Raw genomic sequence first — 26,601 nt, forward strand, 5'->3', positions numbered from 1 at the left:
GATTCTGTAGCCTTACTGGGTTATTCTATGCACAGTAAAGTTAGACAACCACTGTTAAAACCACCATTGAGTATTCTGCATATACAAAACTGTGTATACTGCCAGGGAGCATAAGAATACCTTAAAATTCATACATGGAACCAGGTTTATAAACCCTGTTCTAGAAGAATCCCTGACAACATAATTATATAGGAGAAGCATGATCCCTAAAAGGGTTGTACTTGGTACTTTGTACTGAAACCCCTGTGTACCTTATCTCCCCACAGCAGACAATGGAGATTTTTTTCTATAGAAATGTAGAGTTTTTTTTAAGTTCTTTTTTTTAATTCCACTATAGTTAACATTGTTATATTAGTTTCAGGTGTACAGTATAGCAATTCAACAGTTGTATACTTTATTCAGTGCTCATCATGATAAATGTATTCTTAATTCCCTTCATCTATTTCCCCCATCCCCCCACCTCCCCTCTGGTAACCATCAGTTTGGTCTCTATAGTTAAGAGTCTTTTTCTTGGATTGCCTCCCTCCCCCCCCTCCCCCCACACCTTTGTTTATCTGTTGTGTTTCTTAAATTCCACAGATGAGTGAAATCATGTGGTATTTGTCTTTCTCTGACTTATTTTGCTTAGCATTACACTTTCTAGACCCATCCATGTTGGTGCAAATGGCAACATTTCGGTTTTTTTTTTTTTATATGGCTGAATACTCCATTGTGTACATATACCACATCTTCTTTATCCATTCATCAATCAGTGGACACTTAGGCTGCTTCCATAGTCTGGCTATTGCAAATAATGCTGGAATAAACATAAGGATACTTATATCCTTTCCAATTAGTGTTTTTGTATTCTTTGGGTAAACACCCAGTAGTATGATTACTGGATCATAGGGTAATTCTATTTTTAACTTTTTGAGAAACCTCCATACTGTTTTCCACCGTGACGATACCAGTTTGCATTCCCACCAACAGTGCCTGAGTTTTCCTTTTTCTCCATGTCCTCGCCAACACTTGCTGTTCCTTGTGTTTTTGATTGTAGCCATTCTAGGAGGTGTGAGGTGGTATCTCATTTTAATTTTAATTTGCATTTCCCTGGCAATGAGTGGTGCTGAACATCTTTTCATGTGTCTGTTAGCCATCTGTATCTCTTTGGGAGAAGTGTTTGTTCATGTCTTCTGCCCATTTTTTAATTGGTTTATTTTGGGGGGGGGGGTTTAGGTTATATAAGTTCTGTACATATTTTGGATACTAACCCTTCATTGGATATATCATTTGCAAATATCTCCTCCCATTTAGTAGGCTGTCTTTTTAGTTTTGTTCCTTCACTGGAAGGAAGTGAAGCCTTTCATTTCGATGTAGTCCCAAGAGTTTATTTTGTCTTTTATTTCCCCTGCCTCGGAAGACATATCTAGAAAAATGCAGCTATAGCCAATGTTAGAGAAATTACTGCCTGTGCTCTCTTAAATAATTTTTATGGTTTCAGTTCTCACATTTAGGTCTTTCATCCATTTTGGATTTAATGTTTGTATGGTGTAAGGAAGCGATCCATTTTCATTCTTTTGCATGTTGCTGCCCAGCTTTCCCATCATCATTTGTTGAAGAGACTGTCTTTTCCCATTATATATTCTTTTCTCCTTTGTCAAAGATTAATTGATCATATAACTGTGGGTTCATTTCTGGGTTTTCTATTCTGTTTCATTGAACTGTGTGTCTTTTTGTGCCAGTACCATACTGCTTTGATTACTACTGCTTTGCCTTATAACTTGAAGTATGGAATTGTGATATCTTCAGTTCTTTTTCAAGAATTGCTTTGGCAATTCAGGGTCTTTTGTGATTCCATACAAATTTTATGATTGTGAAAAATGTTGTTGGTATTTTGATAGGGATTGCATTAAATCTGTAGATTACTTTGAGTAGTATAGACATTTTAACAATATTTGTTCTTCCAATCCAAGAGCATGGAATGTCTTTCCATTTCTTGGTGTCGTCTTCAGTTTCTTTCATCAATGTTTTAAGTTTTCAGAGTACAGGACTTTTACCTTCTTGGTTAAGTATATTCCTAGGTACTTCATTATTTTTGGTGCAATTATAAATGGGATTGTTTTTACTAGAAATGTGGACATTTCTGAAAAGTGTGCAAATTGTGGGAAAGGTTCTGATTATAGGAAGTCACTTTGCTAGCAGCAAGTGAAAGTTAGTGGATTCAGAAACAAAGTTGAAAGTTATGAGAAATATAATCATATGAGGGTTTTACTCTTAAAGGTATATGTAAAGATGGTTTAATACCCTCTGTCTGCATTAGAAGATGGAGTTATTATTGCCTGGCTGTCAGTATTGAATTGGTTTTTCAAGCTCTGAGGATGGTTTGCATTGAGGTGATGAAGTATTTCCACTTTGATCCTTTAGTTCAGCAGGAAAAGATGAGCAATCAGGGTTAGAGGAGAATTGGTGGCTGTAGCTTAGGGGGAATCCATAATCCTGTTTGAGGACTGAAGTTTGCCCTCCTTAATCGAAACAGATAGATACCACTGTGCTTCCTCTGAAAAGTTTGGTGTTAAAATGGAATTTGTAATTGTTTTATAACCAAGTGATTATAATAAGCCTGCGGTGACAATCATGCTCCTGGAGGGCATTTTACTGTAAATTTATTAAAAAATTGGCCATGGGAAGGCATTGGTTGGACTTTCTGACTGTATGTTTGTTTGTTCCTGGTCAACTGGAACAGGAAACTCTGAAAACAGCATGATGAGAAATGTCCCTCAAATCAGAGCTCCAGTTTAAAATTTTTTTAAATGTTTATTTTTGAGAGAGAGTGAGGGAAAGGCAGAGAGAGAGGGAGACACAGAATCTGAAACGGGCTCCAGGCTCTGAGCTGTCAGCAGAGCACGACGTGGGGCTCGAACCCACACAGTGTGAGATCATGACCTGAGCCGAAGTCAGAAGCTTAACCAACTGAGCCACCCAGGTGCCCCAGAGTTCCAGTTTTCAAAAGCGTATCATTAAGGAATGGCCAGTGTATAGTCATTCATCCTCCAAAAGGAGAAAGTTATGTCTGCTTTGTCCCCAAGTGGCCAGGATGAATGGTGGTAAGAGGAGTGACTTTCCTTCCTTGTCAAATGGTTTGACTATTAGCTGCAGTTGGCTGTAGAATAGGAAAAGCTGGCAAAATCTACCACACAGACAATTCTTGATAGACGTTGGGTATGTCTCGGGTATCTAAAGCTATAAATTCGGATAAACATTTTCTGCTGTCTGGGTCCAAGGTCACAAGATTTGGCTTGAATTGGGTTTCAGTTCTTCTAAAAGTAAATTTCACCCTGATAAATGGAAATAGATTACTTTCTACACAATGTCTTTCCGTTCAGTTGTAAATGGAGAGTGTTTTGAGGAGGCTTCATTTAATAATACCTTATCAGACAGCTTTCAGGAACCTGCAGTGTCTAATATGTCTGTTGCTATGGTAACAGCTGCTTGCTTATGCTCTGCATCTCATATCTGTGTCTTCCATGGGCCCCCTTCTCCTTACCGATGAAGGGGCTTGAAAATATTCTCCACTGGGAACAATCGCAGCTCTGGTTCTCCACTATGGAAACTGCACCCGCAGCACTTCATTCTGCTTGGCCTATTGGAAACAGACCTCCAAAGAGTGTTTTTATACACGTCATATCAAAGAAGCAAATCTATAAAGCCTAAGGGTTTTGAGACAAGTGCCCCTCCAGACCTGACCGAGCAGGCTGCTACCAGTGTTGGCTCCACAGAACTCTCACCTATTTACAGAGAAGGTAGAGATTTCAAATTGGTGGAGGGGATGTAGGAGCTCCTGTTCTGTACCCTCCTTTTCCTACTCTTTTGGGGGAAGGAGGGTTGAGGCTGAGGGGGGACATGTTCCTGGCCCCTCCATAAGAATGGGAAAGACCACCTACTATGCATTTCAATACTCTTATGCTAATTGATCACTGTCCTTCTAAGTAACAGGACACACCACTGGGCTCCTGGAGCATTGATATGGGGAAATTGTTTTTGTTCCTTTGTCCCTTACCACAATATGACCTCATAGTGGAGATGGGGATAGGCTCCTGAGCAGCCCAGGAACTTCTTTTTCTCTAGCTCTTCATCTTATCTCCCTTTGGTAGTTCTTAGTTATCCAGTATTTTCTGTTTGTGCACAGGTTTCCCTTCTGTGCTCCTGGCCCTGCACCCCATTTTTCTCTCTCCTCCCTTCCTGCCTCCCCTGCCCTCTGCACCCCCCACTCAGGAGCAATAGTTTGTGTACTGTGACTTCTTTTCTCCCTGTGCATCTATGGGCCTCTGGGGCAGGCTTGCTGTCTGCCCCCCCGCTAACTGGGGCGGCGGGTGGCCACTAGCCCTGGGGCTTTTGCACCTGCTTGGGTACCAGCTCTCTCACTTTGTCTCTATCTCAGAGGAAGGTAATGAAAATAATCGGGCTTCATTAATTCCAAGCCCTGTGAGATGATAGCCATTTGGAGCCTGTTTGCCAATTAGATGGTCTAAATTAGAAGTGACCTTGGTATACTGCCACTGCTTGCCTCTGTGAGTCTAATGAAGCTTTTCTCTCCAATCCATTCTCCTTCTCAACTTTCTTTTCTGTCACCCTGTGTGTGTGTTAACTATTCCTGTGTTTCCTGTTCTTCTAGTCACCTTTTTATTTTTGTCTTTCTTATTCTTAGTTTTTTAAACTCTGGTTATGGCTATGTTATTTTCTGGCCCACATGAATGTGAACATGGCCCTACAGTTTTTCCTCATGAGTTTTAGGTTCACACACACACACACACACACACACAAAGATAGACAACCACATAGAAAACAATTTAGAAAGGAAACAAGAAAGAGAGAGAAAGAAGGCCCTCTAGCCTCTGTGGGCCAGTGCCCAGCTTGGCACATTTGGGAGGGAGTAAAGGAAAGGAGAACAATTCTGAAGCCCTGCTGCCAGGAGGTGCTCTGGATTGCTGGCTGCAGAAGTGCAGAGACCAGTGGACAGGCTCCCGTGGTGGCCGGTGCAGGAGCAGTGAGCAGCCTGAGTCCCACTGCAGCCTGCAGACATGCCACTAGCTAGAATGCTGAGCTCCCGAAACATCTGGGTTTGAACTTCAGTATTAACAGAAGCAGTTCCTTACTTACAAGAATGTGGAGACTGGCCAGGTCTGCATCAGGAATGCCTGTGTCTGAGGCTTTCCTGCCTTCTCCTATCTGAGGTGGTTCATTCTAATGATTTTTACTGAAAAGTGAAAGATTTGAGGGTTCCTTAGGAGTCTAGGTTTTGTCAAACGTATTTTTTCGCTTGGAGTAGTGCACCTTTTAGAAAGATCCCCTACTTAGGTGAGCAATGGCAAGGGTGTAGGGATAGTATCTTTGCTTTCCAGCGTGTGGAACACGTTGGTTGTATTGGTCTAAGTCAGACAAGGTGGCCTTGAGTGGTAAATTTGCATGGATAGTCCCATGAGAACTTAGCATGGTATATACCCCTTGGCTGTTCAGGGTGCTTTATTTGGCCATTCCACATCCATGATCTGGAGAAAGCAGGAAGCGAGAGAGCTCCTTATAACTCTAGCTTCTTCTACCGAGAAACAATAAACACCGGTGGTCCCTCCCAAATGTCATAGTGGCAGCCAGACCCACATCCAACCCTCTGGGTTTTATAAGGAGTGTCCTTGGGGCTTTGAAAAGAATCAAGTCATAATCCGAAACAATGGTGAGCCAAACAGAAGTGGGAACTAGGTATTTATGAATCCATGTCACCTCTCCTAGTAGTTCAAGGACAGTTAACTTGAGTCCATGGATTTTTCTCTAGGGAGCCTGTGATTTTCTGAAATTATCTGTAGTAGTTTCTGTGTGAAAGTATGTTTTTAGGCATCTGCAGCCTTCCTCATATTTTCTAAGGTTATGATCTCTGAAAGGTTATTTATTCTGGCCTGTGAGCTTCTTGGGCACAGGGACTTTGTCTCACCATATCTTAACAGGCATGCAATACAGGGACCCTGTACGATATCTAGTGAATGATGGTCAAATGGATGGGTAAGCAGAGTCACTTGAGGCCCTTCTTTCTCAACAACTAAGTTGTTTTGAAATTGCTTAAGCTTGAAGACTTTCAGTGTCAGTGTGCAACTCTTTTATTTCTATTGTTGTTTATGAGAATTGCCTCAACTTCAAGATTTCTGGCATCAGAGCAGAACTCCATATTTCTCTTGTATATATGAGACCTATTTACTTAAGATTTCACAGCCACTTTTCTGTCACTACCTCAGTTCCAAAGGTGATGTTTTCCTGCATTCCCATCAACTCTGAAGACTCTCAGGAACGTATGTGGTATCTAGAAGATTACCATGGAATTGCCTGTTGCATGGCCAAGGCCAGGCTAAAAGTATGTTAGCTAAGTTGACAGTAAATTATTTAAAAACACACACACACAAAATCTATCAGTGAAATACTATAACCTAAAAAAAAAAAGTCTGTTTTAATAGTCTCTGGTCCCCTGTATACATAGAGTATTTGGGACATAATTTAACATATTCAGTGTTGATGGATGTATAGATTATGAGAAAAATCAATCTACATGGATGGAATAGTGACATGGAGAAAGTATAGTTGTTTGTACCAATTGTGTTGTCATCTGGCCAAACCTGAAACTTTTCGTTTGGCTTTTGAATCTGGAGTGGAAGTAGGAAGAGGGAGATTGGAGGGAGGGAGGGAGGGAGGAAAGAGAGCATATAGCATATGCATGCATGTGTTTTCTCTGCAGGGGAAGGTGGTGCCATCCTGTTATTTGAGGCTGTCTGAGGTTTGGGCACATCTGGGATGGTTCTGGTTATGCTGCAGTCAGGTTGTGTCCTCTCACACACCTACATGCTCCAGTGCACCTAGCGAAAGGGACGGTCTTCACAGAACAGTGCTCAGCACACCTGAGGGACTGCCTTTCCCAGTGACTTTCAGCTACCCATCAGAGGTGTGGCTAGGAGAGTCTGAACCTTCCACGCCACTTGGTAGTCATAGAGGACCAGAAAACAAGGGGGTGAGGGGGATGCCAAGGGAGATGTCGAAGGAACTCTGCCTTTGGCCAACTCTCCTTTTCCTCAGTGAGCTGTTGGCAGGACTGTATTTATGGCTCTTTACAAAAAAAGCATGCAGAGTTTGAGTGAGAAGCTCTGGAAAGCAGGAGGAGAGAGACAAGTGAACAAAGGCACAGAAACTTTAGTGTCTGAGGGCTGCCTTGGGGCCCTCCAGTAGCCTGTGCAGGAAGGAGGCTTCCATTCTCCATCTCTGTGTTGAGACATATGTGCAGATACACCCCACCAGACTTTCTAGATCCTCAGGATTCCCTTTAGGGAGATTCCTCTTTGCCTCCTGGGAATTTCTTGCCCATCAAAATTTTATATACCAAATCTTTTTCCCCCCCAGAGAATTTGAGGACACTACAGATGAGAAGATGCAGGTAGATAAAAGTAATTACTTAAACACATATGGGGCAAGACTTACAGGTTTGGAGGCCCAGATTAAGATGCAGAGGAGCATGTGAGGTTGATGATTATATTTCGGGAAGAGTTAATTGATGGAAGGTGAAGGCAGACAAAGAACCTCTGCTTACTGCCTTCTTGAATCCCAATCAGGAATTATGATTAAAGTCGCGGCGAGACAACAGAGGGCTGATGAATTGGTGTCTTTTTTTTTTCTTTTTTGCCGTCATTCACACTTGATTGACTTCAACCTTTCAAGTGCAAAAGTCTCTCTTTTCCATTATTATTCATAGCCATCTGAGTTTTTCTAATTAAAGTGTATGAAAACAATTACTGATCCGTCGTACTGAGTCTGTTAGAGGGGATGTCTGCCTTACTGTAATGCGTATAAAAAGCCCACAGTTTTCTATAATGATGTGCAGCTGAGGTGTTAGATAATTTTATTCTTTTTTACTCTGTAGGGCTTTTTTTTTTTTATTTCTCATGATTCATTTTTCATAATTCCTAAAGATCCCTGGAAAGGACTGATCCTGCAGCTACAACCGAGAAAGGAGGTGGGGGGGAGTCTTTTTTCCTTTCCCTTTCTCCCCCTCTTGCCCCCAACCTCGTGCTCCCCCTTGGCTGAAGACTATAAATTAATCGGTGACCTTTCACTTCTTGGATTCCCGCTGGACTCCCCAACCACACTGGTCAGAAATGCTTTCTATTAAAAAGAAAATAGATGGAATGAGTTTGGCAATCTCTGCTCCATTCCTAACGATTCATCAACAGCTAGCCTTAACCAGCTGCCGACGAGCTTTGTGTGAGGGTGCAGATGTCTGGGAGCAGGAATTCTGTGTCACGCACATTCACCTGCCTTGCACCTGCTCTTCATAAACGTGAGCTTTCTCAGAACCCTTCTCCGTAGCGCCTGTTGCTTAATTTCTGCACCTTATCAGCATCTGAACTGCTGAAATTATTCTAGTACCCCGAAAGGTATTGAGGTGTTCCCTTTTTGGTGTTTATGGGGACCGTTGTGTGGGTTTCCCCTAGGACTGGAGCCTGTCACAATGTTTCTAGGGAACATGTCAGCAGCTATTTTGAGCAAGGCCAGGATCTTTAAACCGTTAAAAAATTAATAATTTATTTAAAATATTTAATTTTGAACAGTAATATAGGTGTTCCAGTCTTTGCAACAGCAAGTAAAGATCCTGAGATACCTGTGTTTCATGGGAAGATAACTCCTTCAGGTAGGGCTGGACGCCATGTAGAAAGGCTAGGGGTGTGACTCCAGTTTCTGTTCAGCTCATTTCTTAGGCTGTCATCAAACAGGAGATAATTTCTAATTCATGTAGCAATATCTTCGCCTACTACCTTTCCACCCTGTAGCAGGCAAAGGGATATTCTGTTTAAATCAAGAACGTTTTATCCTTACGTTGGATTTGAGGGCTGCTTATCACATTAATGTCGGGTAAATGATAACTTATGTAGACAAACTTCCAGCCAGATGGCAGAGAAGCCTAGAGAAGTGTCTGAGGATCTGATCTAAAATTACAGCTCTTTTGATCCAGGCTGATTCTGCAATTGCTATATTAGTAAACAATAGCCACGGTCAAGGTGGTGCTGCCCTGGTATAGAATGCTGTGCAAAGCACCCTGTGTGGCTGGGACACTGGCCAGAGCTTCCCAATGATTCTGAGTACCTCGAGCAAAGACTCCAAAGCAAATCCTGGCTGAAGTGAGTCATAAGAAATGCTCGTTTGCACTTGATCTAGCTTCTAAAGGGTTACAAAATGTTGTTTCCTGGAGGATCTGCCAATGTGTCTGCGTGTCCTTAGCCTTCTCTTTGTTCTGTTCTCTTCTTCTTACCCTTTCCTTCGCTCTCATTCCCCTCCTCTTCTTGCCTGAATACATTTTGAAAACAGTACTACAATGCTCCCTGCTTCAAGATTACAGTGTACTTTACTAGGTATGATTTAATTAGGGCCCTTATTATGTTTTCAGCAGCTTAAGGTGGGCCTTTCAACTTATCTACCTAATTGGTTGCACAAGAAGTTTCACAGCCCATGACAAAACATTGTCAGTGATCAAAGTCAAAATTCTGCATAAAGGAAAAATATTAATAATAAGATTATTCTTCAAGTGTGCACTGCTAATTATGTCCAGAATGTAACCGTAGAAACACTTTTGACTGATGTGAGCTTTGTCTAATAAACATGAATCTTCAGTGAGCTATGAAAAGTGACACTTCCAGCTTTACACTGGTGAAGGCTAATTTTGCTTATTAAATAATTTTTACACATTTCCCTGTTTTGTGTCTCTTTCCTCTCCATTTGACTCTCCTCATTTCTCTGCCTCTTATTTCTCAGGTGACCACCCCTGAGATGGTGATGCCCAGCAGCATGTTCCTCCCAGCAGCTGTTCCAGATCGAGACGGGAACTCCAATCTGGAGGAGGCAGGAAAGCAGCCTGGTTAGTGTCATTTTTGACCCCTAGAAATGCAAAGAAAATGACATATTGGGTCAAAATTTTCACTGAGCAAGAGTGCCAAGAATCCTTTACAATACTCCTAAGGTTAATGTAATTGATCAAGAGATGAGGGGCACTTATACTCTGACTCCTGGAATGTAATTGTACACTGTTCAAATTGTTTAAAGTGAGAGAAAATCAGGTGAGAACCAGTGGGATTTTGGTGGACACATGTCCCCTTAGACCATACATTGAGGAAGTAAACAACCAGAGACTCAGTCAATAGACCCATGCATGACTCGCCATTCTAAGCCGTTCAGCATTTGTTCTCTGAGGACTTAATTATTAGGGAGTTTTGGCCCCCGTGAGTGATTTTGGGGCACTCGATTTGTTGTCTGTTGAGGAGCTTCCTTTGCACGAAGTTCTTTGAGTCTTCTGGGATTGCTTTAGGACCCAGTGTAGAGGTGCATTTGGAAAGAACGTTTTTTTAGACATGGATGTTGGTGCCCATGGTGGTTCCAAGCTAGATGGATCATTAGACCTCCATTTATGAGGCTCTCCTACATTTTTCACCTCTTGTCAGCACCTAAGATTTAAGTTGGGAAGACTTCAGCCACATTATTGGCTGGCCCACTTCCTCCCTTGTGATTTTTCCATATTAGAAGGTAGACAGCTGACTTTTTTAAATAAAGGGTCAGAATATGTATGGGTGTAAAAAAAATTGTTACATCTTTTAATAGTTGGCCACTTGAATGTAAATAGAGGTGACAGTCAAAAGTAATATTCCAAAATTTCTTGTATTACAATGGGACAGCAGTTATCTTAAATTCCCCCAACCTAGGATGGCATTAATGCACATATTCTACAGTTCAGGTCTATGTAAAAGGGGAATCCAGTCTAAGATCAGTAACCTTCAAACCCATGCTTGAGAAATTCAAGATGCTGAGTCAAGCAACTGAATGTTGTATAAGAGATCTATGATACAATCCATTCCTATTATGAGTGAAACTTTTGTATTTCCTTTTATTCCCCTCTGTTCGTGTGCACTTGCTTATAATATGTACTCTTTGCAGGAGCTGTATGGAGACAGTCTGTGTTCTGATTGGGTATTTCCTTTATGAGAAGATTCTATTTGTGAGGACTTGCTAGGTAGATAGCTCTAGGAGCCATCTTTGAAAGAAAGCTTTCTTTATCATTGGGATTGGTATGTATTTATTTATTTTTTACAGAAACCTCAGAGGATTTGGGAAAGAACATCTTGCCCTCTGTAAGCACAGAGCACAGTGGAGATTTGAAACCTTCTCCTGCTGACCCAGGGGCTGTGAGAGAAGATTCAGGCTTCCTGTGCTGGAAGAAGGGGTGCAACCAGGTTTTCAAAACTTCTGCCACTCTTCAGACCCACTTCAATGAGGTTCATGCCAAGCGGCCTCAGCTGCCTGTGTCAGATCGCCATGTGTACAAGTATCGCTGTAATCAATGCAGCCTGGCTTTCAAGACCATTGAAAAGCTCCAGCTCCATTCTCAGTACCACGTGATCAGAGCTGCCACCATGTGCTGTCTTTGTCAGCGCAGTTTCCGAACTTTCCAGGCTCTGAAAAAACACCTTGAGACAAGCCACCTGGAGTTGAGTGAGGCCGACATCCAACAGCTTTATGGTGGCCTTCTGGCCAACGGGGACCTCCTGGCAATGGGAGACCCTACCCTGGCCGAGGACCACACCATAATTGTTGAGGAAGACAAGGAGGAAGAGAGTGATTTGGAAGATAAACAGAGCCCAACAGGCAGTGACTCTGGGTCGGTACAAGAAGACTCAGGCTCAGAGCCAAAGAGAGCTCTACCTTTCAGGAAAGGCCCCAACTTCACCATGGAAAAATTTCTAGACCCCTCTCGCCCTTACAAGTGTACCGTCTGCAAGGAATCCTTCACTCAAAAAAATATCCTGTTAGTGCACTACAATTCTGTCTCCCACCTGCATAAGTTAAAGAGAGCCCTTCAAGAGTCGGCAACTGGTCAGCCCGAACCCACCAGCAGCCCAGACAACAAACCTTTCAAGTGTAACACTTGTAATGTGGCCTATAGCCAGAGTTCCACTTTGGAGATCCACATGAGGTCTGTGTTGCATCAAACCAAGGCCCGAGCAGCCAAGTTGGAGGCTGCAAGTGGCAATAGCAATGGGACTGGGAATAGCAGCAGTGTCTCCCTGAGCTCCTCCACCCCAAGTCCTGTGAGCACCAGTGGCAGTAACACCTTTACCACCACCAATCCAAGCAGTGCTGGCATCGCTCCGAGCTCCAACTTACTGAGCCAAGTGCCCGCTGAGAGCGTAGGGATGCCGCCCCTGGGGAATCCCATCGGTGCCAATATCACTTCCCCTTCAGAGCCCAAGGAGGCGAATCGGAAGAAGCTAGCAGATATGATTGCATCCAGGCAGCAGCAACAGCAGCAGCAGCAACAACAAGCACAGACACTGGCCCAGGCCCAGGCTCAAGTTCAAGCTCACTTGCAGCAGGAGCTGCAGCAGCAGGCTGCCCTGATCCAGTCTCAGCTGTTCAACCCCACCCTCCTTCCTCACTTCCCCATGACCACAGAGACCCTGCTGCAGCTCCAGCAGCAGCAGCATCTCCTCTTCCCCTTCTACATCCCCAGTGCAGAGTTCCAGCTCAACCCTGAGGTGAGCTTGCCAGTGACCAGCGGGGCACTGACGCTGACGGGGACGGGCCCGGGCCTGCTGGATGATCTGAAGGCTCAGGTTCAGATCCCATCGCAGAGCCACCAGCAGATCCTACAGCAGCAGCAGCAAAGCCAATTGTCTCTGTCCCAGAGTCACTCGGCCCTTCTGCAGCCAAGCCAGCACCCCGAAAAGAAAAACAAACTGATCGTCAAAGAAAAGGAAAAAGAAAGCCAGAGAGAGAGGGACAGTGCTGAGGTGGGAGAGGGCAACCCAGCACCCAAGGAATCGCTGCCGGATGCCTTGAAGGCTAAAGAGAAGAAAGAGTTGGCACCGGCAGGTAGTTCCGAGCCTTCCATGCTCCCTCCGCGCATCGCCTCAGATGCGAGAGGGAACGCCACCAAGGCCTTACTGGAGAACTTTGGCTTTGAGCTGGTCATTCAGTACAACGAGAACAAACAGAAGGTGCAGAAGAAGAATGGGAAGACTGAGCAGGGAGAGAACCTGGAAAAGCTGGAGTGTGACTCCTGTGGCAAGTTGTTTTCTAACATCTTGATTTTAAAGAGTCATCAAGAGCACGTTCACCAAAACTACTTTCCCTTTAAACAGTTAGAGAGATTTGCTAAACAGTACCGAGAGCACTACGATAAACTGTACCCCCTGAGGCCCCAGACCCCGGAGCCCCCACCACCACCTCCCCCACCCCCTCCTCCACCCCCACTTCCCGCAGCACCGCCTCAGCCAGTTTCCACGCCAGCCATCCCTGCATCGGCCCCGCCCATCACTTCACCGACGATCGCACCAACCCAGCCATCTGTGCCACTCACCCAGCTCTCCATGCCCATGGAGCTGCCCATCTTCTCCCCGCTGATGATGCAGACGATGCCACTGCAGACCTTGCCGGCTCAGCTTCCCCCTCAACTTGGACCTGTGGAGCCTCTGCCTGCGGACCTGGCCCAGCTGTACCAGCATCAGCTCAATCCAAGCCTGCTCCAGCAACAGAACAAGAGGCCTCGCACCAGAATCACAGATGACCAGCTCCGGGTCCTGCGACAGTATTTTGACATTAACAACTCCCCCAGTGAAGAGCAGATCAAAGAAATGGCAGACAAGTCTGGGTTGCCCCAGAAGGTGATCAAGCACTGGTTCAGAAACACCCTCTTCAAAGAGAGGCAGCGTAACAAGGATTCCCCTTACAACTTTAGCAATCCTCCTATCACCAGCCTGGAGGAGCTCAAGATTGACTCCCGGCCCCCTTCTCCGGAACCGCAGAAGCAGGAGTACTGGGGAAGCAAGAGGTCTTCAAGAACAAGGTTTACAGATTACCAACTAAGAGTCCTACAGGATTTCTTTGATGCCAATGCTTACCCAAAGGATGATGAATTTGAGCAACTCTCTAATTTACTGAACCTTCCAACCCGAGTCATAGTGGTGTGGTTTCAAAATGCCCGACAGAAGGCCAGGAAAAATTATGAGAATCAGGGGGAGGGCAAAGATGGAGAGCGGCGCGAGCTTACAAACGATAGGTATATTCGAACAAGCAACTTGAACTACCAGTGCAAAAAATGTAGCCTGGTGTTTCAGCGCATCTTTGATCTCATCAAGCATCAGAAGAAGCTGTGTTACAAAGATGAGGATGAGGAGGGGCAGGATGACAGCCAAAATGAGGATTCCATGGATGCCATGGAAATCCTGACACCCACCAGCTCCTCCTGCAGCACCCCAATGCCCTCACAGGCATACAGCGCCCCAGCATCATCAGCCAACACAGCCTCCTCTGCTTTCTTACAGCTCACGGCAGAGGCTGATGAACTGGCCACTTTTAGTTCAAAAACAGAGGCGAGTGATGAGAAACCAAAGCAGGCTGAACCTCCCAGTGCACAGCCAAACCAAACCCAAGAAAAGCAAGGACAACCAAAGGCAGAGCTGCAGCAGCAAGACCAGCCTGAGCAGAAGACAAACACAGCCCAGCAAAAGCTCCCCCAGCTCACTTCCCCTGCTGCGTTGCCACAGCCTCCTCCACAAGCACCCCCACCTCAGTGCCCCTTACCCCAGTCAAGCCCCAGTCCTTCCCAGCTCTCCCACCTGCCCCTCAAGCCCCTCCACACGTCGACTCCTCAACAGTTGGCAAACCTACCTCCTCAGCTAATCCCCTACCAGTGTGACCAATGTAAGTTGGCATTTCCATCGTTTGAGCACTGGCAGGAGCATCAGCAGCTTCATTTTCTGAGTGCACAGAATCAGTTCATCCACCCCCAGTTTTTGGACAGGTCACTGGATATGCCTTTCATGCTGTTTGACCCTAGTAACCCACTCCTGGCAAGCCAGCTGCTCTCTGGGGCCATACCTCAGATTCCAGCCAGCTCGGCCACTTCTCCTTCAACTCCGACCTCCACAATGAACACTCTGAAGAGGAAGCTGGAGGAAAAGGCCAGTGCAAGCCCTGGAGAAAATGACAGTGGGACAGGAGGAGAAGAACCTCAGAGAGACAAGCGTTTGAGGACAACTATTACACCAGAACAGCTAGAAATACTGTACCAAAAGTATCTATTAGACTCCAATCCAACTCGAAAGATGTTGGATCACATTGCGCATGAGGTGGGCTTAAAGAAACGTGTGGTACAAGTCTGGTTTCAGAATACCCGAGCCCGGGAACGGAAAGGACAGTTCCGGGCTGTGGGCCCAGCCCAGGCCCATAGGAGATGCCCCTTTTGCAGAGCACTCTTCAAAGCCAAGACTGCCCTTGAGGCTCATATCCGGTCCCGTCATTGGCATGAAGCCAAGAGAGCTGGCTACAACCTTACTCTGTCTGCAATGCTCCTAGACTGTGATGGGGGACTTCAGATGAAAGGAGATATTTTTGATGGAACCAGCTTTTCCCACCTACCCCCAAGCAGTAGTGATGGCCAAGGTGTGCCCCTCTCACCTGTGAGTAAAACCATGGAGTTGTCTCCCAGAACTCTTCTTAGCCCTTCTTCCATCAAGGTGGAAGGGATTGAAGACTTTGAAAGCCCCTCCATGTCCTCAGTTAATCTAAACTTTGACCAAACCAAGCTGGACAATGACGACTGTTCCTCTGTCAACACAGCAATCACAGATACCACTACAGGAGACGAGGGCAATGCAGATAATGACAGTGCAACGGGAATAGCAACTGAAACCAAATCCTCCTCCGCACCCAATGAAGGGTTGACCAAAGCGGCCATGATGGCAATGTCTGAGTATGAAGATCGGTTGTCATCAGGTCTGGTCAGTCCAGCCCCAAGCTTTTACAGCAAGGAATATGACAATGAAGGTACAGTGGACTATAGTGAAACCTCAAGCCTTGCAGACCCCTGCTCCCCGAGTCCTGGTGCAAGTGGGTCAGCAGGCAAATCTGGAGACAGTGGGGATCGGCCAGGGCAGAAACGTTTTCGCACTCAGATGACCAATCTGCAGCTCAAAGTCCTCAAGTCATGCTTTAATGACTACAGGACACCCACCATGCTAGAGTGTGAGGTCCTGGGCAATGATATTGGACTGCCAAAGAGAGTTGTTCAGGTCTGGTTCCAGAATGCCCGGGCAAAAGAAAAGAAGTCCAAGTTAAGCATGGCCAAGCATTTTGGTATAAACCAAACAAGTTACGAGGGACCGAAAACAGAGTGCACTTTGTGTGGCATCAAGTACAGCGCTAGGCTGTCTGTACGTGACCATATCTTTTCCCAACAGCATATCTCCAAAGTTAAAGACACCATTGGAAGCCAGTTGGACAAGGAGAAAGAATACTTTGACCCAGCCACTGTACGTCAGTTGATGGCTCAACAAGAGTTGGACCGGATTAAAAAGGCCAATGAGGTCCTTGGACTGGCAGCTCAGCAGCAAGGGATGTTTGACAATGCCCCTCTTCAGGCTCTCAACCTTCCTACAGCATATCCCACGCTCCAGGGCATTCCTCCTGTGTTGCTCCCCAGCCTCAACAGCCCCTCTTTGCCGGGCTTTACTCCATCCAACACAGGTGGGTTCTGCTCTAGGTGATTCTTACAGCATTAAATAGCTGCCCCATTAGTATTTTGTTCTGTGGCTACCACCCAAACCCTAAGAATGTTGGGCAGATAGGAAAAAGCTTCCCTTTCTACTTCTCTAACAGCAACAAAACTTCTGGTCCCCTTCATTGAGTCTCCCTAGTGCTGTGGTGTACATGGTTCTATGATGTCCCAATCTCAGGGATGGGAACCACACCCCCCCCCCCCCCCCCGGTAGGAACAGTCTTCTCTGAAATCATTCTTATTTCCTGTGTTGAGTAGCACCACCAGGGTGTGTGCCATAGTGAAGAACTTGAGGGTCCTGGCATCCTAAATCCTGAGGTATTTTCAAGAAAGAGGTTTTCATCCTAAACCCTTCCAGTCAGTCTTTGTGAAAATGCCACTGCCTTGTAGATATTTGTTGAAAATAGAAGACATTTGAGTATCCTAGCTAATTCTGAATTGTGCCCTTTGGAAACTGGTTCAAGAAAATTTAAATCAAGTCCTTATCCTTACCTGTGGTTCCTGCCCATTTTTAGAGAGCTGTTCTGGCAGAACTGCTATCAGGAAGAAGCTCTTATATATGGATCCTTACTCCTGGTCGTCTTATCTAGCCAGAACGACAGTGGCTCTATCAGTTCCTAATGAGACTCCCTTTGTACTCGAATGCACTGGCCAGGAATCCCCTATTGGGCAATATGGTTCTGAATCTTCCAGAGAGACAAAAAAACATTAATGGTCATTTTTAGGGGTCTTCAGTCACCCCTTCATTTCCTTTTGCCCATCTCTCTTTCTTTGCTCCCCAAAGTCCCCTAATTCACACATATACTTGGTACTCTTATTTTTCTCCTTAATAGGGAGTTTGATAGTTTGCGCCCCTCTCTTGTTCCTCCTCCTTTGTCCTCACCTGTCTTCTCTGGAGCCAGCTCTCTTTCCTAAATTGGACCTCCAGGATCCTGTGAAACTTAGGCACAAGTCAGCAAGTTTCCCCCATGGCCTACATTGACCAGTGGACCTTTACCAACGGAGAGCCCTTCAGAGTGCCTCCTTGCCTTCAAAACGTGTCCCTGTTCCCAGGGGTTGAAAAAGCGAAAGCATTAAGATGTGTAACTCATTGCTTATGTTTGTTAGCAAGTAATGCCGCAGAGTTATACTAATGTCGCAGAGTTATACTATATAAGCCAAGAATCAAGCTATGGGAAGTGTCGAGGCACTGAATTACCCTTGCAGCCTAGGACCTTGGCAGAAGGGCTTGGGATGGCCCAACGTTTCGTAATAATGTGAAAAAAATTAGAATCAGAATGTCTGATCTATTCCCCTTGTTTTACAGATGAGAAAACTGAGGGCCAGAGAGGTCAAGACCATTCAGCAAGCTAGGGTAGGAGCCAGAGCTCCCACCCAGGCCTCCAGGCTCCCAGTGCTATGTGCTCCTTCCACAACACTCAATATGAGCCAGTCAGTCAACAGGTATATGTTTAGTGCTGCTCAGGTTATGACCACTAAGAGTGGACTCAAGATAGAAAAATATGCTGTTAATTATTAGAGGCAGCCAGGTGTGTCCCAGTTACCACCACCTAACTGTACCACAGCTCCCAGGAGCACTGGATCTGGAATGGGGGAACAAACTTGTATTTATATGTCAGGCCCAATGGTAAGCTGTTTCCAAATGACCTTTCATTTAGTCCCTACAACAATCTATTGTAGAAGGCTGAGGTTCTGCATAGTTAATTGGCGTAAGGCCACACAGCAGCTCTGTGTCAAACATAATCCATACTGCATCAGTTTGACTCCAGAGTTGGGTGACAAGTACCAGGGGGATGAAGGGCCTTGCTTGGTTCTAATCTTACAGATGAGCAAAAAATGAGGCCACAGAATTATTCTGAGAATATATTTAGCAGAGCTTGGTAAATATAGCAAGCGTTCCGTAAATGATCCTTAAAATTCTTTCTCTTCTATTCAAGATATATTAGTTACATTAGGCTTTCTAACCTGGATCCTTCTCCTGAAAGCCTGATGCCATAGAGATAGGAAATCTCTAGCTGTTTTTGCATTGCCTTGCTGATCTTTTGGCTCTGACTCCAACCTAAAACTTGGAGCAGGCCTGTTGCCTGTAAGTAGACAGAAAGAGCTGCGTCCTAAGTTGTCGACTTCATAATCCATTTGCTCTCCATCTTGTTGGTGCCAGTTTAACCAGTGAACCTTTACGGGGTTTTTCTGAGTCACACATATCTCTCTGGTTTCAGTCCCTTCTGTGCATTGAGGAAACTGGATGACTTAATTTCAGTCATCCCTTTCTGCTGTTCTGAAAGAATAGATTAATGCTATTCCACAAAACTGAGGGAAGCATCTTCCTTGGCTTTCCAAACATTAATGGATCTTTTTCTGGGATTGACAGCTTGAGGCAACCTTGTCCTCTTCGTCTGAAATTTGAAAGTTTTTACATGCTGCCCCACTGTGAAGTCAACATCGTCTTCACCCAGGTGTGCACTTCCGTGTGTTTTTTTCTTACAAGGCCCATGTTGTGCTATAGAACACCCAATCCTAGGTTGGTCCAGATGAAATAGTGAGCAGCTGTGGGTTTAATTTTACCTGTGGTACGCTCTGAAGCAAAGGGATGAATACCATCTAGTTTCTGAAGTGTGCTGAATGTAATGATCTGAGGTCCACTGCCTGTGAATTCTTCTCAGCATCTCCTCATTCAGCACACCTGGTCTCCCTTCCTCACAATGCTGTCCTCTTCTACCACCACCTTGATGTACCAGTAGCAGTGTTGTCTTCCATCACCCTGGAACAAAAGACAGACTCAAACCAGGAGAGAACTATGGGTGAGGGAGGATATTTGGTTCTGGGTTGGGGGAAGGCTTCACAGGTAGAGTGTGACTGTGGATGGGGCTGTAACCCATGTGGGCCTGGTGACATGGTCAAAGACCTTTCCTACTCACAAGCAGGGCTAGGTTGCCATGTCTTAGGAAGCGGTGGGACCAACATTTTGGGCCCTACCATTTCTGATACTGCTTTTCTCCTCTCCCTGTGGCTGGTTTCTCAAGCAACTGCAGCCTTTGTACATGTCATTCAAATGAGTAGGAAGACCGCATGCTCCATTTTTCCAGCAAATTCCAGAATCCTATTCATAGATGGTTACATTTTTCAAAAGATTTGTTAAAGCAGAGTAGCTGAACCAAGGTAATGGGACCGTTTTTCCCTAAATGGATTGTTTTTAGTTCTTCCCATAGCTCTTCTCTTTGCCCTCTTAACATGCCCATTCTGCTACAGCAATGGAGGTCAGAGAGGAACATGTGTTTGTTCACATGGGCTATGGGCTTGGGCCAGGTTTCTTGCTTTTGCTCTCTTCTTTTCCTCTCTCCTGTACAACTTCTGGTGTGGTCACTTAGCTATATTATTTCTGTGGAGCTTTCACGAAGGCCTTTGGTTCAAATGGGTCCCAGCTGGAACCAGCTGGTTTGGGGAACTCACCAAAGAAAATATGAATTAGTGGGTGTGGCACTTGTGGTAGGAAGGTGTTAGAAGTTGTTTAGCTGAAAGGGAAAATCGGGGAGCTGATTCAGGGTCAGGTACTGATCAGAATACAAGGTGAGAAACCTCTATTGAAAATGGTGGTTCTGAGAGGATCTTTAGGATTTAAACCTTGAGATCTCAGACTTTGTGCCAGTGACACAAATAAGACATCTTGAGCTTCAGCCTCACCACCCCCGACTGACATGTGGTTCTGTTTGTTTCAGCTTTAACGTCTCCTAAACCGAACTTGATGGGTCTGCCCAGCACAACAGTTCCTTCCCCTGGCCTCCCCACATCTGGATTACCAAATAAACCGTCCTCAGCATCGCTGAGCTCCCCGACCCCAGCACAAGCCACCATGGCGATGGCCCCTCAGCAACCCCCCCAACCCCAGCAGCAGCTACAGGTGCAGCCGCCGCCGCCCGCAGCCCAGCCACCACCTGCACCACAGCTCCCACCCCAACAGCAGCAACAGCAGCGCAAGGACAAAGACAGTGAGAAGGTCAAGGAGAAGGAAAAGGCACACAAAGGGAAAGGGGAGCCCCTCCCTGTCCCCAAGAAGGAGAAAGGAGAGGCCCCCACAGCGGCCACAGCCACGATCTCAGCCCCGCTGCCCGCCATGGAGTATGCAGTGGACCCTGCGCAGCTGCAGGCCCTGCAGGCAGCCTTGACTTCGGACCCCACAGCGTTGCTCACGAGCCAGTTCCTTCCTTACTTTGTACCAGGCTTCTCTCCTTACTATGCCCCCCAGATCCCCGGCGCCCTGCAGAGCGGGTACCTGCAGCCTATGTATGGCATGGAAGGCCTGTTCCCCTACAGCCCTGCACTGTCGCAGGCCCTGATGGGGCTGTCCCCGGGCTCCCTACTGCAGCAGTACCAGCAATACCAGCAGAGTCTGCAGGAGGCGATCCAGCAGCAGCAGCAGCGGCAACTGCAGCAGCAGCAGCAGCAGCAAAAAGTGCAGCAGCAGCCCAAAGCAAGCCAAACCCCAGTCCCCCAGGGGGCTGCTTCCCCAGACAAAGACCCTGCCAAAGAATCCCCCAAACCAGAAGAGCAGAAAAACGCACCCCGTGAGGTGTCCCCCCTCCTGCCGAAACCCCCCGAAGAGCCAGAAGCAGAAAGCAAAAGTGCGGACTCCCTCTATGACCCCTTCATTGTTCCAAAGGTGCAGTACAAGTTGGTCTGCCGCAAGTGCCAGGCGGGCTTCGGTGACGAGGAGGCGGCAAGGAGTCACCTGAAGTCCCTCTGCTTCTTCGGCCAGTCTGTGGTGAACCTGCAAGAGATGGTGCTTCACGTCCCCACGGGCGGCGGCGGCAGTGGCGGCGGCAGCGGTGGCGGCGGTGGCGGCGGCGGCTCGTACCACTGCCTGGCGTGCGAGAGCGCGCTCTGTGGGGAGGAAGCTCTGAGTCAACATCTCGAGTCGGCCTTGCACAAACACAGAACAATCACGAGAGCAGCAAGAAACGCCAAAGAGCACCCTAGTTTATTACCTCACTCTGCCTGCTTCCCCGATCCTAGCACCGCATCTACCTCGCAGTCTGCCGCTCACTCAAACGACAGCCCCCCTCCCCCGTCGGCCGCCGCCCCCTCCTCGTCCTCCGCTTCCCCCCACGCCTCCAGGAAGTCTTGGCCGCAAGTGGTCTCCCGGGCTTCGGCCGCGAAGCCCCCTTCTTTTCCTCCTCTCTCCTCATCTTCAACGGTTACCTCAAGTTCATGCAGCACCTCAGGGGTTCAGCCCTCGATGCCAACAGACGACTATTCGGAGGAGTCTGACACGGATCTCAGCCAAAAGTCCGACGGACCGGCGAGCCCGGTGGAGGGTCCCAAAGACCCCAGCTGCCCCAAGGACAGTGGTCTGACCAGTGTAGGAACGGACACCTTCAGATTGTAAGCTTTGAAGATGAACAATAACAAACAAATGAATTTAAATAAAAAAGATTAATAACAAACCAATTTCAAAAATAGACTAACTGCAATTCCAAAGCTTCTAACCAAAAAAAAAAAAAAAAAAAGAAAAAAAAAAGAAAAAAAAGAAAAAGCGTGGGTTGTTTTCCCATATACCTATCTATGCCGGTGATTTTACATTCTTGTCTTTTCTTTTTTCTTTCAATATTAAAAAAAAAACAAAAAACAACAAAAAAAAAACAACAACAAAAAAACCACCTTAACCCTGTTACATTGTGTCCTTTTGAAGGTACTATTGGTCTGGGAAACAGAAGTCCGCAGGGCCTCCCTAATGTCTTTGGAGCTTAAACCCCTTGTATATTTGCCCTCTTTTCAATAAACGCCCCATGTTGATAGCACAGAGGAGCCCGGCATGCACTGTATGGGAAAGCAGTCCACCTTGTTACAGTTTTAAATTTCTTGCTATCTTAGCATTCAGATACCAATGGCTTGCTAAAAGAAAAAAAGAAATGTAATGTCTTTTTATTCTCAGGTCAATCGCTCACACTTTGTTCTGTTTTCAGAATCATTGTTTTATAATATATTATTTTTTCAGTTTTTCTTTTGTTCCAGAAAAGATTTTTTTTGTTAATTTAAAAACGGGCAGAAAGTATTCGAGAAAAACAATGTGAACTGCTTTAGCTTTCTGGGGATTTAAAGGATAGCTTTTCTGCTGAAGCCAATTTCAAGGGGAAAAGTTAAGCACTCCCACTTTCAGAAAAAAAAAAAAAAACCCACACACAGAGTGTTGAGGACTTGTAGCTTAAAAAAATAAGTTTTAAAAACTGACTTTCTGTATTTATGATAGATATGACCATTTTTGGTGTTGAGTAGATTGTTGCATTGGAAATGAACTGAAGCAGTATGGTAGATTTAAAAGGAAAAAAAAAACCTTTTGTGTACATTTAGCTTTTTGTATGGTCCAGCTGACAGCTCCTCATTTGATGTTGTCTTGTTCATTCCTAGCAGATAGATTGCAATCCGTTGATTCGCCTAAGCTTTTCTCCCCTTTGTCCCTTAATTCCACTTTCTCCTTCCTCCTCCCACCCTATAATCTCCCACTTAAGGTAGCTGCCTTCATTTCTTCGAGGGAGCTACAGAATTATTTTATAAAACTAAAGAATTTCAAAAGGTTCTAGGGGTCATTAGGATCCTCACAGATTATTTTTGGTTGGGGAGTTGAAACTTTTTAAAGGCATATAATTCTAGTTACCTATGTCTGTAAGCCTTGTGCCATTTATTGTTTATTTATCCTTCCTCTTTAGCTTTCCCTTTTATCCCTTCTTTTCCTCCTTGTTTGGTAGATGCTTCACATATTCTTTTCTTAAACTAAAGCATTTGTTTCGGTTTGTGTAATTGGGCTGTATGCTTTTCTTTCTAAAAAAGTTTTTGGTTAGGGGTTTTGTTTTTGTTTTCTTTCCTCTCAGAAAAAGAAATTTCATGCTTTAAATAAAATCCAAAGACACACCCTTTCACTGCTGATGCAGAAAAAAGGGAAAGGGTTCTTGTTACTTGAGAATTTGTTTCTGATTTAAACAAACAAGACTTAGTTTAATAAAAGAAAGAGTAAAAACAAAAGATTCCCAGGTTGTTATGTGCTTCTTCTGCAAGCAGAGAGGCAGCTGTTAATGACAATTCCATATACCAAAAGACACATTTTTTTACTTCAAAGTTTTGTCCTTGTGTTAGGCAGTCTGAGCGGCGAGTGATCCAGAGTGCAGCCAACAAAGAAGCAGATAGCAATGTACAAAGAGCAAAAAAGGAACCGTATGCGAGGCACTTGTATTTATGTTAATATCTGTATTCCTGTAACACATAACACAACGTAACATACACCCTTTCTCATCTTAAAACAACGGTCTGAACTTTGAAAGGAAAACTTTGTGCTGCTAAAACGTAGATTTTGGAGACAAATAGATGCTTTGCTGTTTCACTTTCATAGCCAAACATCAACAGAAACAATCTCCCCTTACCCCAAAAGTGTGAAATCCTTTTCCCCTTCATTCTCTTCCTTATGTTTCAAAAGGGAACTTTGAAGACTGTGAATGCAGGTTCCATTGGTCACCTTTCGGGCTTCTTTCCCCAGTGCTGAAGCCACTCAACGACTTTGCAAAAGACTGGAGCATTCCAAGATCTGAAAATGGATTTCTTTTTTTCTTTTTTCTCTTTATCTTTTTTAGCCGGGACTATTTTATTTTTATGAATTTGTTTTTGATTTAATGAAAGAGTAGATCCTGAACTGTTGTACATATTTCTAACTAGGCTGATGCACAGTGCAAATTCCTTTTTTTTTTAATTTTTTAAGTAGAAATACTAAAGAGTACCATCTAACTATTCATACCAGTATCCAGTTGTAGCATAAGGTGTCAAAAACAAGTACACAAAAACATTTGCTGTTTTAACAAACTGTTTTCTTTTAACAAGAATTCTTGTATTTCTCCCTGTGTTTGAGATGAACATTTTTAAATTTTAAAGTTGTACAGTTTTTTGTTTTCCATTATTTTATCTTGTTTGTAACTCTATGAAATATATATATATTTTTTGCCATTTAACTGTTGTATGTTACTCTGTGTCTGTATCATATAGATAAAAAAAATTGTTTTTGTTTTGGGTTCTCTATGTGATACCAGTTAACAATTTAACACTAGCTTTACCTGTCAAATTCTGCTAGGTTTTTTCTGAAAACTTTGTTTTCAAAAATGATATTGCTTGGTAATAGTGCAATTTCTATCCCTTTTCCTCCTCCCTCAACTTTAAGTTCATTTCCTTGAAATTTTGCTACCCCCCTCCACAATGGTTTTTTTTTTGTTTGTTTTTTGTTTTGTTTTTTGAGCTACTATGCCATCCTCCCTCTGTGAGGCAGAGTGACTGTCAGTGTTTTGTTATGCCATGCCTTGACCTGTGGGTGTATTTGGTAACAGCGAGTGGTTGGGTAGATTGGCTAAGCATGCTTCCACCCACCAGTGTTTCTCAGAGGGGTTATGTGATTGTTTCATCCTGGAGTGGGTTGCACACTCAATGCTTTCCTCTACAACTCTACCATCCACATATATGTTCATTTAAAAAATAATTCTCCACATTAACTCAGAAGTAGCAAAGCAGTCAGTGATGGTGACAATTAGAGGTCAAGTATGAGCTAGTTAGATGTTTGTGGGTTGACATCCACTTTGGCTGTGACCGGTACCATTTACAAAGCATGAATTCACTACAATGCTCAACTGTTTAGATTGGTCTCACTAGGAGAGTTTAACTCCTGTCTGTTGCATAGTAGGTAGCTGAATAGGATATCTCAACTCACTTTTTAAATTAGTTCTTCACCTCTATTGACACTTCATACTTTGGTTGTTCTTTTTTTCCAAATATTCCAAAGTGTGGGTTGGCACTACACACCATTCAGCCATAGCACCATATGAACCCACCAAATGGAACTTATTTCAACCATCCTTCCTCCATCTTTCCAAAAAGAAACTTAAGAAGGAAATACACACACACACACACACACACACACACACACACAGAAAAGTTTAATAAATCTAGGAAGTTTTTTTTTTAATTAAAAGCTATTTAAAGAAATGAATGTGGCCAAAGTTTTACATGATTGAAAATAAAGTAAAACAGACGGCATGTGTTTAAACCTGAGTTTATCAGGCATGGCAGGAAGTTGCAGGAGAGAGAGGCAGTGACCCAAGCCAGTGCACTTGATATTCATGGACATATATTTTTTTTAAATAAATTAAAACATTTTAAATAGAAGCATAAATTGAGTTGGTTGTTTGTTGGCGCTGAGATACTGCCCACTGTGAAACAAAGCTTTGACTAGTTTTTTTGTTTGTTTACTTTCTGGGGGGGGGGGAGGGATGGGGGCAAGTTTGGGTAGGAAAGAAAGCATAAATGAACGTGACCCTGAGGTGAAGAGGTATATGAACAGCCTTTGCAATGTACAAAAAACAAAAAACAAAAAAACAAAAAAAAAAATAGAGCAAGTGAAACCAAAAATGATGTTCTTGGTGTTTTTCTATAATGTAGTCTTGTTAGCTTTTTTGTTACTGTAACAATGCTGATCTCGAACTGTACCAAAATACATGGAGACTAACAAACAGAACCACATGGAACTTTCAAACTGAAAAAAAAATTTGTCACAAAAACTTTGTTGTCATAGTTAAGTTGATTGTAGATGGTAATTGAATATACTCCTTTGAAAATATTTCATCAAGTATGTTTCCTGCTCATTGTGATACATTAAAAAAAATATGAGCAAAAGTTCTTGTCTTATGTCATCAGATTTTGTGTGCGTGCATGAGTGATAAAGAGACTGATGACTGGCAGAGAGTGTACAGATGAACAGTATCTTGAGGTTGCATGTACTTATTCCAAGGTACACAAGCTCCTTGGTATTTTTAAGTGTCCTTGTATTTCCCATCTCCTGGTGCTCATGAAAGTGCAGCAAGTTTTGGCCATGATGCTGAGTAACTTCTTTCACTGAGAAGGTAAGCCTGACAGCTTGGATAATTATCTGACCCTTGAGAACCCTAACTGTGTGTGTATGTGTCTGTGTATAT

At 44.4% G+C, this 26,601-nt stretch overlaps 1 protein-coding gene and 1 long non-coding RNA gene across 4 annotated transcripts in view; one reads left to right on the forward strand and one right to left on the reverse strand.

Moving 5' to 3' along the window:
* ZFHX3 (zinc finger homeobox 3) overlaps positions 1-26,302 on the forward strand; it is a 238,902-nt gene extending 212,600 nt beyond the window's left edge. For 2 of the 3 annotated variants that reach the window (XM_043599555.1, XM_043599556.1), the window contains exons 8-10: positions 9,814-9,916; positions 11,143-16,575; positions 20,323-26,302. In XM_043599555.1, coding sequence (XP_043455490.1) covers positions 9,814-9,916; positions 11,143-16,575; positions 20,323-21,989 — 7,203 coding nt within the window. In that variant the 3' untranslated portion in view covers positions 21,990-26,302. Of the gene's footprint in view, positions 1-9,813; positions 9,917-11,142; positions 16,576-17,912; positions 18,050-20,322 lie in introns of all 3 variants that reach the window. The other variant, XR_006300156.1, reaches the window with a different exon arrangement.
* LOC122494409 lies at positions 18,456-21,918 on the reverse strand. The gene is made up of 3 exons (XR_006300157.1): positions 21,803-21,918; positions 21,333-21,484; positions 18,456-19,367 (listed from the first exon to the last, which is right to left on the reverse strand). It is a non-coding gene; the product is annotated as an uncharacterized LOC122494409 (long non-coding RNA).
* Positions 26,303-26,601: the final 299 nt, after the last annotated feature.

This window comes from Prionailurus bengalensis, chromosome E2 (assembly GCF_016509475.1).
Source record: "Prionailurus bengalensis isolate Pbe53 chromosome E2, Fcat_Pben_1.1_paternal_pri, whole genome shotgun sequence".
NCBI classification, from domain to species: domain Eukaryota; kingdom Metazoa; phylum Chordata; class Mammalia; order Carnivora; family Felidae; genus Prionailurus; species Prionailurus bengalensis.